The sequence below is a fragment of the Martes martes genome, assembly GCF_963455335.1.
Source record: "Martes martes genome assembly, chromosome: 9".
NCBI classification, from domain to species: domain Eukaryota; kingdom Metazoa; phylum Chordata; class Mammalia; order Carnivora; family Mustelidae; genus Martes; species Martes martes.
The window spans coordinates 29,404,410-29,418,340 of NC_137896.1; the positions used below are offsets into that span (position 1 = coordinate 29,404,410).

The following is a 13,931-nucleotide window of genomic DNA, read 5'->3' on the forward strand; positions in this document are numbered from 1 at the left end:
TATTGCACATTTTCTGTCTCTTGGGTGTGGGGGAGGAGAAACAACTCTCCCTTTGGGGATAGTCCTTGCTGAATGGAAGGCAGGCACACCGTGACTTCTCTGTGTGCACCCACAAGGTATATTGTGTGTTTTCACTCACGTACAAAGAGACTGAATTGTTAACGAGCAGATAAGAACCAGTATTCTCCAAAGTAGACCTTTCTGGTCTACTGGGAATTAGTCACATCCTGATTTCCAAGTTGTAGTGAGTGCTTTAAACATGGCTGTCTCTTGAGAAGGACTTTCAGGGTCTATGACCTGCTTGTTCTCTTAAATGTGCTTAAAAGTAGATCATCATCAGCTTCTGCTTGTGGGTTTGATTTTTTAAAGCTACAAGTGTGAGCTATGGAGAGCAGGATGGCGAAGGTGGGTTATCAGTCGGAATCAGAATTTGGGTCAGAAGGAAGAGGTGTTAACCATGAAGAAAGAGAGATTTCCTCATGTGGCTCTTCACCAGAGCTGGAGGCCATTCTGAAGAGATGTGCTCTAAGCCTGGGAAGCCCTGCCTGAGGGTGGCTTCATAAGAAATATGCATCCTTCCTCCAAAGGTGATAACGACTTTGAAGGGCCACTCATTTGAATTTATTCTACTTGTTAACAAATAAATGAGTTCATGCTCTAGTATCTATAGAACTTAGTCCCTGGTACAAGACTACCTTCATTCAAATATTCTGCCACTTATGAGCTATATGATCTTGAGCAAGCTGTTGAGGCTCTCTGACCCTTACTTTCCTCATCTATAAAATGGACACAGTTAAGCCTACTTCAGAGGGTCATGAGGATTAAATGAGATCCTGATGAAAAGTGCTTACTGAGAATTGGGGTGAGGATTATCAGCTGGTACAGTGCCATTTACCTAGGTCACATTGGGAAGACGTCATTAAATCCAGGACAGGCGACTGTACCCCTATGCCAAAACCATGTTCAGTGAAGGCTGTCCAGTTGGTGGTTGACACAAAGAATCATGTAGATGTACTAAATTTATCACTCCCAGCTGCACATTTTAGCCTTTAGTCAACATAAGCTAAAGACTGGCTACCATGTTGCTTATTGCCTCAGGGGAAAAAAAAAAAAAAGAAAGCCAGGGAGGAGGAGGCCAGCCGAAAGCCTGACTCCTTGGCAGTGGTGCTGGGTGAGGAATTTGCTGAGGATTCCAGTTAAGGCCAAATGTCCAGCATCTTGTGACTGGAGGGAGGAAAACAAACAATTTAGCTCATTTTCTTCTTCATACTGTATACTTCAGAGACATGTTTAATTCATATTTCTAGCTCATGGGGAGGCTCTTCCCTTGAGTGGGATGGTGGGCAATGGGCAACGTCACCTTCCTTCTGCTAGGGTACAGCCACAGGGCCCTGTACTGGGGCTGGGGTACAGGGCAAACACCCATTCCCATGAACGTGTGTTGACCAAATTCAAACTCACTTTAGGACGGGGAACACACCACTAATTGACATCAGCCCCGGATGTTTGACCAAGGAGCCCACAGTTGCTGGTGTCCTGGGAGGGAGAGTGGGCCACCCTTCAGGGTTCAGAGACCTTGATGTGACTCTTAGTCCCTTGTGCCCTGACCCTGCCTGCCTTTTCAAAATCATCTCTTGTAACTTTCTCTTTCCTCGCTGCCTACTTGGGCAAGACTGAGCGACTTACGTTCTCTCAGGGCCTCTCACCTTCCTCATCCTTTCCTCTCTTTCTCACTGCCAGCTGTTAGAGGTCATCTGGGTCGATCCCATAACCCCTGGGTTCTTCCCTGTCACAATGCCTCATGTAGACACAGCCCAGTTATGATATCTCCCCACTCTGAGCTAGGGCAGGGGAGCGTCCTTCTTGCTCCTGATTATATTCTGTGTTTGGCACAGCCCAGTAACTGTTCATTGAGCGAATGCTGGGTCTCAGACCTTGCCTGCTGGGGATGCCATGCCTGACCCAGGACTAGCTTGCTTTCGCCAGGGAGACGAGTCCAGTGTTTGGTGGGAGTTATGTGCCAGGCAGGGAGGGGAGGCAATAGGACCACGTTCCAAGGGACGGTTTGTTGCTTTCTGTTGATAAGGTATGGGTTGGAGTTTTTGCCAAAATATGCCTGTGAAATGTATTTTCATTCCTCGGCACCCTGGGGCCTCCCTCCCCACCACATGTCTTGCCCCAACATGGCCATCTTGCTTAAACAAATCTGGGTTCCACAGTAAAAAGCACTTCGTGTGGACCCGGGAAGCACCGGGGAGGGTCTCCTGGGAGGTCAGATTTCAGGGCTCCTTCTGCTCCCTCTTCCCTGAGAACATCGGACAGGCCAGTTCAGACTGCCCTCCTGGGAGAGGGTGAAGCAGATACACTTGGCCAGGAGTCGTGGGGAAAGGGTTTGGGCATTTGGTTCTGGGAAAAAGGAAATGTGTGCAGTGGGAGCGCCCTTGGTGGGAGGGGGCGGTTCCTTTCCCACCAGGCACCAAACATTTTGCTTTGTTTTCAGCAAGGGCCCAGCAAGAGAGCCTCCAAGGCTCCCTCCTCTTCCCAACAGACCTAGCAGGTCTTAGAGGGCAGTCTGGAAGCAAGGAGGCTGGCTGTCCAGGGCAACTTGTCAGCCTGAACCTTGGCCCTATTGGTGCAGCCCAAGTGCGGCACCCAGGGCTGCACAGATTCACCAAGGAAGAGGATCTGTGGGCTCAGCGTGTCCAGAAATACCTAGAAGGTGGGGACTTCTGAGTTGGGGTTCTTTGGACTGAGATGGAGGTTGGGAGGAGGGAGTGTGTTTTCAGCCTCCTGGGGGTCTCTCTGGCAGGTCTATAACTTGACCCAGGAGTTCTTCCGGCACGGTAAACCAGTCAATGCTGAGAGTCAGAACAGCGTAGGGGTGTTCACCCGGGAGGAGGTGCGCAACCGCATCAGGGATGACCCTGAGGACCCGGAGGCCACCAAGCGCCTGAAGCTCGCCATGATCCAGCAGTACCTGAAGGTATCCTTGTCTGCCCAGAGCTTTGTTGAATACAGGGTGGTGGGAGGAAGACCCATTCTGGGGAGTCTGGGTCCAAGGAGGGTGGTGCTGCTTTGAGGTCCTCTTCCCACCTCTGCCCTGCCCTGGTGGTCACCCGGCTCCTCTCTGGCTCTTCCCACAGGTTGAGAGCTGTGAGAGTGGCTCCCACAGCATGGACGAGGTGTCTCTGAGTGCCTTCGGGGAGTGGACGGAGATCCCCGGGGCCCACCACATCATCCCCTCGGGCTTCATGCGGGTTGTGGAGCTGCTGGCCGAGGGCATCCCCGCCCACGTCATCCAACTGGGGAAACCTGTCCGTTGTGTGCACTGGGACCAGGCCTCGGCCCGCCCCCGGGGCCCAGAGATTGAGCCCCGGGGCGAAGGTGACCACAACCATGACGCCGGGGAGGGCGGCCAGGGGGGAGAGGAGCCCCGGGGGGATGGGCGGGATGAAGACAAGCAGTGGCCGGTGCTGGTGGAGTGTGAGGACTGCGAGGTGATCCCGGCGGACCACGTGATCGTGACCGTGTCGCTGGGCGTGCTCAAGAGGCAGTACACCAGCTTCTTCCGGCCAGGCCTGCCCGCCGAGAAGGTGGCTGCCATCCACCGCCTGGGCATCGGCACCACCGACAAGATCTTTCTGGAATTCGAGGAGCCCTTCTGGGGCCCCGAGTGCAACAGCCTACAGTTTGTGTGGGAGGACGAGGCGGAGAGCCGCACACTTACCTACCTGCCCGAGCTCTGGTACCGCAAGATCTGCGGCTTCGACGTCCTCTACCCACCCGAGCGCTATGGCCATGTGCTGAGCGGCTGGATCTGCGGGGAGGAGGCCCTCGTCATGGAGAAGTGTGACGACGAGGCGGTGGCCGAGATCTGCACGGAGATGCTGCGGCAGTTCACAGGTATGTCCCCTTGCCTCCGGCCTCCCTGTCCAGTCCCCCCCGCCCCCCTCCCACCACCGCCAAGCCCTCTACTTGGCCCTCTGCCTCTCCTGCACCTGCTGTAGCTCTCCGCAGCCCTGGATCGCTGTGTCCAATGGGAGAGCTGCCGCAGGGCGCCTGGGCTCCCAGACGGCGGGCTCCTCCCCGCAGCCCCCCTTTGGAACTTGAAACACTCAGAACCTCGGGCGCTGTGTTTCTTCTAAGGGCTGATGGTAAAAAACTCAGGTATCACCCGCAAACCTCAGATTGTCCATTTCCTACCCATACTGTCCGGTGCAGAGATGGATTTGCGTTTCACTGTCTGATTCTTTTAGTTGAACATTTTTTCATCCACTACCCCTGAAGTGGGAAGGGGATATATGATGATCTGCAATATTTTTTCATATAGGAAAATTAGCCCCCCTCCCCCATGAGCTGTTTTGCTGGGAGTGGCCACAAGGAGGCGCTGCGGGGGTGGGAGGGTAACGGGCTGGAGGGCCCAGCCCGGCTACCTCCTCCTGGGTCTTCCATTCCTCCCTGTGGGGGTCTGGCCTTCTTGCAGCCCTGCCCGTGGACTGCCAGTTGCTTGTTCAGGGGCGTCTTCCGTGTGCAGCCATTTTTTATCTTCCCCTTGGCTCTTCCAACTCCCCAACAGGGAACCCCAACATTCCAAAACCTCGGCGAATCCTGCGCTCGGCCTGGGGCAGCAACCCCTACTTCCGAGGCTCCTATTCGTACACGCAGGTGGGCTCTAGTGGCGCAGACGTGGAGAAGCTGGCCAAGCCCCTGCCTTACACGGAGAGCTCCAAGACGGCGGTGAGCGTGGGTGCAGGGTGAGGAGGGCCGGAGTGGGGCTGGGGGCTGGTGGGCTGGGGGCAGGTACTTTGGATGCGGGTTTGGTTGGCGGGGAGAGGGCGGGCGGTGCTCACCGAGGGGGCGGGCAAGCAGAGACGGACGGAGTAGCTCTGGTGTTGAAGGAGGAAACAGGAACACGTGCACTTAACATCTGGAAGGAAAATTGAGATGTTAAACACTTTATTGAGGTGGTAGAAGCTGAGCCATTTCATGCTCTGCCATCCCATACGGTAGCCATTAGCCACATTTCATTGAAATTAATTAAAAATAAAATTAATGTATTAAATATTTGGTTCCTTGGTTGAAGTTTGGTAGTTACGAGTGCTTAGTGGCTGCGGTGTTGGATTGTGTAGCTAATGGGGCATTTCTATCGCCACGGAAAGTTCTCTTGGACAGCACTGATTGCATAGAAGTAAGTTTCCCCAATATGTTTTATTTACTTCTTTTCCCTAATATTTTTCAGAAAAGAAATTTGAGAATATGGCCCTCCCCCAAATTATATCAACTTATAATAAATCATAGAGAAAAAGAATAAATTTGAGAGAAACAATTATATATATTTGTATATATAATTATTTTTGTTTATATATATGATTATTTTTGTATTATATTTGTATATATAATTGTATATATGTATTATATATATTTGTATATACAATTGTATATATTTCTGGTCTTATAAAGTGGATTTCGAGTTTCCCCCAACAAGTATACACTTGTTAAATACATTTTACAACTCCAGCAGAATTACACTGGGAATAATTCTTTGGTGTGAGGGGTGAAGAAGACTCCCAGTGTGTATTGTGCATGCCCTGGTTGGGCTCAGCGGGAGAGAGGAGCAGCAGGCCCTTGCTGCTGCCACAGCCTCCCTCCTGAAAACCAGACCTTCTCTTGTCACCTGCATCAGTTAGGACTAGCGCCTCCAGCACAAAGCAACATAAAAATAACTGGGGCTTACCCCAGACAGAGTCTCCTTCTGTCATATAAGGGGAAACCCAGAGGTAGGTATCAGGACCCAGTGTCACTGGCACCCAGCACCTTCTTCGAGGCCACTTTGTGGTTCTAGAGGGCTGCAAGGCTGCCACTCAGGTTTGGGACAGGCAGAGTCCCCTTGGGGCTGAGTCAGTTCCTCTAAGAAGACAGTGCACTTGAAACTGATTGGCCAGAACTAAGTCACCTGCCTAGAGTAGCTGCAAAAGGGGTTGGGATTGATCATTTTTTATTCTGGATGGCAATGCGCCCAGTTAAAGATCAGGGCTTTGTGATGGAGGAGAAAGAGGACCTCCAGCCTACCTACCTCTGCAGGCTCCTCCTTGTTGGTGGGTTAAAGCTTCCCTACTCAAAGTGAGTGGTCCGTGGACTAGCAGCACCAGCATCAGGGGGGAGAGCCTTAGAAATGCAGGCTCTCAACCCCCTGGACCTGCTGAATAAACAACAACAGGCTACCAGGGTCCCCTGTGGGTGCCTTTGCACATTCGGATTGAGACACAGTGGGAAAAAGTCCCAACTCAAGCTTGGAAGGCAAGCACTAGTCTTTGCCTGGGCTCCACCTAGACAGCTTATGCTTTCTCGAGATTGAGCCCCAGCCCTACCAAAGTTCTCACTGTCCCTTGCTTTAGTGCATTTTTGCCCCCATTTTTCCCTTCTTCCTTTACCTAGCATCTTCTGAGAAGCAGCCCAAAGATCCTGTCCTCTGGGAAGCTTTGTGCAATCCCCCTTACAGTGGGCCTCTTTTCTGGGCTCTCAGCACCTTGTCCAAACACCCATCATGTCACACGTGACACCGTTTAGTAATTGGGTTTCGTGTCTGGCTTCCCCACCAGCAAGGAAACTCCTCAAAGCAGCAGCCCGGTCACCTTTTATCTTCCAAGTGCTCAGAACAGTCCCTGGACCCTAATAGGGGCTCCATAAAGGTTTGTTAAATTACCGCCTAACTTTATCAAGTGCTTATGTTCTTCTAGGTTCTAAGTGCTTTAGATACATTATTTCCATTAATCCTTACACCCACCCTCAGAAGCAGGTGGTCTGAACCCAAGTGGCAGGTGACAAAAACCAAGGCTTAGGGAGGTTAAACCCCTTGCCCTGGAGTTCACTAGCAAGAGGCACAGTGAGCCTTTGAGCCTGCAGAACCAGGACTCCTAATAGGGCCCGAGCAGAAAGAACTGAGGCCTGGATGTCTGGGGAAGAAGCAGGGGAAGGTGGCCAGGTGGGATGGGCAACTCCTCATCCCGTGGAAACAGCAGTACCTGCATCTCAGATGCCTGCTGTCTGACCTGTGGTGTGGATAGGGGGTGGTTCCTGGGGCAGACAGGTAGCCTCCCGGCCTTTCTCGCTCCTCCACACTCACTTCCCCGTCCCCTGGCCCAGCCCATGCAGGTGCTGTTCTCCGGTGAGGCCACTCACCGCAAGTACTACTCCACTACCCATGGTGCTCTGCTCTCTGGCCAGCGCGAGGCTGCCCGTCTCATCGAGATGTACCGGGACCTCTTCCAGCAGGGGACCTGAGGGCCCTCTTCACTGCCCAGCGTGTTCCTTACAGAGCCACTAACTCGTGACTGCCAGCCCTGCCCCTCACTGCTGTGTGCTCCTCATTTTCTAATCCGCTGTAGACTGGATTTGTATCTTTGGTAGAGGTAGACACCCTCACTGGCTTCAGATCTGGTCCTGTAGCTCTTCCTTTTCTCCATGCCAGTTGGGGACCAGGGTGGGGCCCGATGATTTACCTCTGGCTCTGACCTCCCCTTCCCTCCCCCCGCCTTGTTATTGTAAGTGCCTTCAACACTTTGCATTTTGGGATAATAAAAGAGGCGTGCCCTTCCCATGCTCCTCAGCTTCTCTCTTCTTCCGTTTACCTCAGCCTCTTCATGTATATGTGTGTCTCTAGTGTTTTTTTGTTGTTGTTTTGTTTTTTAGCCCATCCTTTTTGAGTGAGGGGATGGTGGGAGGGCTGTGACCTGGCTGTGCCCCCAGAAGGTAAAGTATCTGCCTTTACTGGAAGGAGTATCCCCTTACCTCAGTCTGTTTGTGGTTGTTTGCCTTCCTGCTGGCGAGACCCCTCAGGGCTCAGGGCTCCTCACTACTCAGCTCAGCTCCTTTGGGATGGCTCTGTGTCTGCCCACTGGCCCTTTGCTGGACCTCTCAGAGCCCTACTGGGTGGCATGGCCACATGGAGTAAAGGTGAGTTTATGGGAGGGGACATCTGCTGTGGCTCCATGCCCCGCTCAGGTGTATTAATTAGTAGTGATTGTCACCCGGCCTTGGGGCCCTAGGTCTGGCCTTTGGGGTGGCTGCTGTTGACTTCTGGGAAGGAGGAGAGTCTGGCCATTTTGGGGGGAATGTTCTGAATTGTGGCCCACCTGCTGTATTCCAAGGGCCTATCACTTATTGGAGGTGTTGGTCTTTTCGGCTTTTTTTGCTGAATGAAAACACACACACACACACACACACACACACACACACACACACCCCTCCCACCGGCATGCGTGCGCACACATGCAGACACACTCACCTGTGCGCGTGTGCACACATGCATGCACATATGTGTGCAAGCACAGATGCACATCTACACACACTCCCACACGATACACCAGCCTGCACCCTTATGCCAACACAACCTCACGTACATGCACACGCAAAGAGCCTTAAAGAACATTTAGTCATGTTCTTCCTCCAGACTGCTAATGACAGAGTTCGCATCGTCTAGAAGTAAGGGATTTGGGTGGGGGAGGACATTGTGAACCTCCAGCTGGGCCCGCGTGGTTGAACTCTGTGAATTTAGGTTGGGCCCCCTTCTCAGAAGTGTAGGGCCTGGCTCCTGCCGTGACCCCACATCCCCTCCCCTGTTGCCTCCAGTGATGATGGAGCTGTCCCTGCCGTGGGCACACCTGCACTGCGGCCTGCCTGCGTTCGCTGACACACACCCCCGCACACACCCCCAGCACGTGCACTCCGCTCACAGGCACCCTTGCTTTGCCCAGGTGGGTCCTCCTGGAGCTCATGTCGGGGACTCGTCATCACCTGGCATGTAACTTAGAAAACTGTAAGCTTAGAAACATTTTTTGAGAAGAGGTTCCATTGACGTGGTGCAAGCTCAAAGGTCATGAAAGGGCGCCTAGGAACGTCCCCTCCCACACCTGTCCCCAGGGGTCTGGCCACTCCCCACCACCCGTGTTCTTAGAGGCTCCATTTCCAGTATGTCCATGTAAATAGGGGCCCTTCTTGCTCCCTTTTTACACAAAAGTGACCAAGTATTCATCCCGTCCGCATTTTGCTTGTTTTCGTTCATGTAATCTATCTCGGAGATCTTTCGTAGTGGTGCTTTTATGCAGATAATATAAATTTGGACTTTGCTGTGGTCCAGGGGGAGGTGTCTCCTTCCCGGCCCACAGTCACTTTGTGGGAAGCGCTGTCTGTGGTCTTCACCTCGGGAGGCCCTGACCCAATATGCACCCTCCCGTGTCTTCAGTTTTCCCCACTGACTAAGGTGGGGTGGATAGAAGTGTCTTGGCACATAAGGATGGGGGAAGTAAGTAATAAGTAGATACCCCGGATCATCGGCAGAGGAATTTTAAAGGGCTCCATGAGGTGAAAGGGTCCTAAGTGTTTATTCCGTGATTGCATGTTGGGAAGCTTCAGGTGTGGGCAAGGGGGAGGGAGGGAACATTCACTTAGAGCCAGCCATCTACCAGGCAGGGTGTCCGTTGTGAACACTGGGCACACGGGCCTCTTAATTTGACACGGAGGCCAGCTCAGGCTGGGGAGGGGGACTTATCCCCACGGGGAGACAAAGCCTGTAAGAGTTAAGTAATGGCCCCCAAGGTCACTGAGGTCTGACTTCCATTGCAGGCTCTTCTATTTACTGCACTGAAAAGAAGAGGCTGGTGCCAGGGGGAAAAAAAAATCTGAGGCCGTTGCTGGAGAGATTGGCCATGGGTATGCCGTACTGGGAAACTGTGTGTCAGATTTCGTCAATAGAACCAGCTGTGGTACGTCCATACAATGGAATACTATGGAATACTATGTACCAATAGAAAAAAACCAAGCTGTTATTTTCAACATCAATTCATCTCTAAAACATGAGGTTGAGTGAAAGAGGCCAGACACAAGCCTATATATACTGTATGATTTTTTAAAATATGAGGTTCAAGAACCAACAAAACTAACTATAATGTAAGATATGAGAGGACGGGTAGTGCCTGGGAAGAAGTATGGGTAGGGGTGCTTTCTCAGTTGCAGAAATGTTCTGTATCTTGACCTGGATGGCGGTGGAGTGGGTACATACATTCGTAAAAATGCACTGGGTTATACACTGAAGACTTAGGCATCTTTCTGTGTGTGTGATATAACTCAATATAAGAAGTTTAAAGAAGAGTCTGAGGACACCCATCCCCCCACCGTCCCATCCCAAAATACACGGTTGTGTTGACCCAGTGAATTTCATCCTTGCAGCGGAGAGGACACATGCCGAGAGCAGATAAAGGGGGAAGGACCTATTTATGTCTCTCTGGCTGCCTGGTGATAAGGACTGGCCTTGTGCTTACTGGCATGTCACCCTTTATCAGACCCCTGACTTAGCTCCCCTCATCTGGGCATTGACAGCTGGGTGAGGGAGGCAGGGATTGTCTCACAGCAGAGGAGATCCGGGTTCTCAGAACAGCTTGGGACTGTTCAAGGCCATGCAGCTTGGAGCCCACGCCATCTGAGGGGGAGTGAGCCACCCTGGGAGGAAGGTGGGGACAGGTGCGGGAGGGGTGGCCCTGGAGAGTTGGCCACAGCTTTCCGGGGCGCCACCTCCACATTGAACAATCACATAATGTGGGGAGCATTTATGGTTTGCAGCTCCACACACAGATGTGAAGCAGATAAAAGCAAGGGCCATTCAGAAACAAGACAGACTAGATGCACCAGGAACTGAGGCTGAGTTCCTTGCTGTGACTAGGTCTCTGAGGCAGCCTTGGCACTGAGGGACGCTCAGAGGCCTCTCTCATGGGTGGCAAATGTGGCATGCACAGGCCACCACCCACGTCAATGCCTGCTCAACAATTCCTATCCCCCGCAGAAAGCACTTGAAAGGAAATGTCTCTGGCCCAAGATTTTAGTAGGACGGTTGCGGTGGTGTCTTGTGCTGGGAGCATCGGTGAGGCCGCGAGCCAGGTGTTCAGTTGTGGTCTTGTGGAAGCCTCAGAAATGTTCCTTTCAGGGGCCCAGGGGGTACTTGGCAGGTACTGTGTCTTCCCACCGTGGCTGGTACGGGACGGTTTGCAGTTAGCCCCTGCTTCATGGGAGCCACTGGAATGTCTGTGCTGCCCACAAACAAATGTGGGAGAGAAGCATTTCTGGTTTGAGTCACCCTACATTTACTTGGGCCTGTTGAGATGAGCCCGAGGGTAACCCCAAGGTACAGAGCAAGGTGGGCTGCTGGTTCAGTTCTAGAAAACCGCCTGCTTAATTAATGGTCTGCCAAACATAATGGTAGAGTTACAGGAGGCCGTGCTGTCTTATAATGACTGGCTGGGCTGTTTGTTGAGGCTACTCCTCATTTGTGTAGGGTAATCAAATCTCAATGGATGGGAGGCACTGTGGCCCTACTAAGGTGGCCTCCGGGACATCTAAGCTCATGGTGGGCACGTGATAGAAGAAGGGAAGGGGCTGGTCACAAGCCCTGCTTCGTACTAACTGGAGATGTGGATACGAAAGCTGGTCTCGCCTCTCATGAGTCCAGAAGTGGTTGTTGAACACTGATTTTTGTAGGCACTGATTTTCAAAACCTGGCTTTCTGTTAGGAGATGCAAAATGCCAGGCATATTTTATTTCAGTAAGCTCAGTATTTGGGCAATTTTAAGACAACCTGCCCCCACCCCAGGTTTCCCCTGTCAGCTCTCCCCCTTCATCCTTTGAAGCCTCCGTCTCCTCACTGTCAACCGACAACAATGTCTCCTGCTTCATAGTCTCAAGAGAAGCCACTGGAGGCAACTTCCTTGCCAAATCTACAAAGAGCTTATCCTCACACCCGTCCTGATAGGGACTGCTCCCATTCCTCCCAACGCAAAGGAAATACGTGACTCCTGTGCGTCTCCTTCCCAGACGCAGGGACCTTCCCCCATTCTTTCCTCTCCCCCTTCTCTCCACTCCATCGTTTCTGTCCACATTTCAAGATGCTGTTGTCTTTCTAATCACCCCATCCTCTTTATACCACCTTCCTTTGCCTTCCTTTCAGCCAAGCTTCATGCTAGCATTTTCTACACTTGGTCTCTCGGCATTCTCACTATCCTTACCCTAGTGGTTGTCGGTGGGGATCCTTAGGTTGCAGAGAGAGGCACAGGAAGGGCAGCGCTGCCTCCCCTTCTCACCAAGGCTGGGAGAGGTGGGGGAGGATCCAAGGCTGACTCAAGGGTATCCGGAAATAAGGGCAAAGTCATGGTCTGAAACAGTCCTCTGGCGCCATCTTCTGGCCATATGGGACTACAGCCCTCTCGCGGCAGGGAGACCAGGTCTGTGCTGGATTCTTCTCAGGGGGCTTTTCTGAATTCAACACCACGACCACCACCCAACAAATCACAGGAAGCATCTTTAATTTACATAGAATAAGTGAATAAAATAAGATTGTAACTTATTCTAGAGTAGCATTTATTTTTCGTTCTTAACAGTAAAAAGAGACCTTGGTGGCCCCAAGATAAAATTTTCTTTCTTGGGGCGCCTGGGTGGCTCAGTGGGTTAAAGCCTCTGCCTTCGGCTCAGGTCATGATCTCAGGGTCCTGGGATCGAGCCTCACATGGGGCTCTCTGTTCAGCAGGGAACCTGCTTCCCTTCCTCTCTCTCTGCCTGCCTCTCTCCTTACTTGTGATCTCTGTCTGTCAAATAAATAAATTAAAAAAATTTTTTTCTTTCTTTCCTCCCTCCTTTCATTCCTTCCTCCCTCTCCCTCCCTCTTTCCCTGTCTCCCTTCCCTTCCCTTTCTCTACCAGACTTTAAGCGCTTTCCTTTGTATGCCAACCTCAAAAAGATCTAATTAGGCTTTAATAAATAAGTTCACTAAATAAATAAATAAATAGATAGATAAAACATTTAACCTATTTGTTTCCCAAACAAACAAAAGTTGGACTGTATGATTTGAAGTCTTTTAAATTTGTTGAGTTTGTTTTATGGTCCAGGATATGGTCTATCTTGGTACATGATCTATGGGGTTTGTGAAGGATGTGTATTGTGCTATAGTTGGGTGGAAAGTTCTATGGATGTTGATTAGATCCTGTTGGTGAATGGTATTATTGGTTTCTTCCATATCCTTGCAGATTTTCTGTCTAGTTCTAGCAGTGGTTGAGAGAATAGTGTTGAAGTATCTAACTATGATTAGGGATTTATTTATCCTTTCAGTTCTAGCAGGGTTTTTTTGTGATGTCAATAGACTATTTTAGAACAGTTTTAGACTTAAGAAAAGGTAAATATATAGAGTTCCTTGCCTCCAACCGTTTTCCCTATTATTAATATCTTACATTGTTATCGTATGTTTGTTACAACTAATGAACCAACGATGGTGCGTCATGGTTCGCCAAGTCTGTAGTTGATTCAGATTTTTTTTTAGTTTTTACCTAATGTCTTTTGTCTGTCCCAGAATTCCACCCAGGATACCAAGTTCCATTTAGCTGTCATGTTTCCTTAGGTTCCTCTTGGTTGTGACAGTTTCTCAGACTCTCCCTGTGTTGGACAGTGTTACCAGTCTTGAGTGCGGTTAGGTAGGATGCCCTCTACTGGAGTTTGTCTGATGTTTTTCCCATGGCCAGACTGGGGTTATATGCTTCGGGGAGGAAGACCGCAGAAGTCAAGGGCTGTTGCATCTCATCACATCAAGGGTACCTACCACCAACGTGATCTATGACTGTTGATATTGACCTTTCTCACTTGTCCTTGCTCGCTTGACTATTGGTCAGGTTTCTGCACCATGAAGTTATTCTTTCCCCCACTTCCCATGCTCCACTCTTTGGAAGGAAGTCACTATGGGCAGCCACAGGTAAGGAGTTACGTTCCTCTCCTTTAGAGTGTCTGCCTTAATCTCTTGTAATTCTTCTATTCTTTCCCCTCTCCCCCAGCCTCCTATTCATTTATTCAGTAAGTCATTTCTATGTACCAGAGCGGATTCACGGAGATTTATTTTATGCTTT

At 50.9% G+C, this 13,931-nt stretch overlaps 1 protein-coding gene across 5 annotated transcripts in view; it reads left to right on the plus strand.

The window, feature by feature from the left end:
* The window catches only part of SMOX (spermine oxidase), a 61,870-nt gene extending 54,224 nt beyond the window's left edge, over positions 1-7,646 (plus strand). For 3 of the 5 annotated variants that reach the window (XM_080814668.1, XM_080814669.1, XM_080814670.1), the window contains 5 exons: positions 2,810-2,983; positions 3,144-3,903; positions 4,577-4,737; positions 6,600-6,689; positions 7,144-7,643. In XM_080814668.1, coding sequence (XP_080670794.1) covers positions 2,810-2,983; positions 3,144-3,903; positions 4,577-4,737; positions 6,600-6,689; positions 7,144-7,281 — 1,323 coding nt within the window. In that variant the 3' untranslated portion in view covers positions 7,282-7,643. Of the gene's footprint in view, positions 1-2,809; positions 2,984-3,143; positions 3,904-4,576; positions 4,738-6,599; positions 6,690-7,143 lie in introns of all 5 variants that reach the window. The other 2 variants (XM_080814672.1, XM_080814671.1) reach the window with 2 other exon arrangements.
* The last annotated feature ends 6,285 nt before the right edge of the window (positions 7,647-13,931 follow it).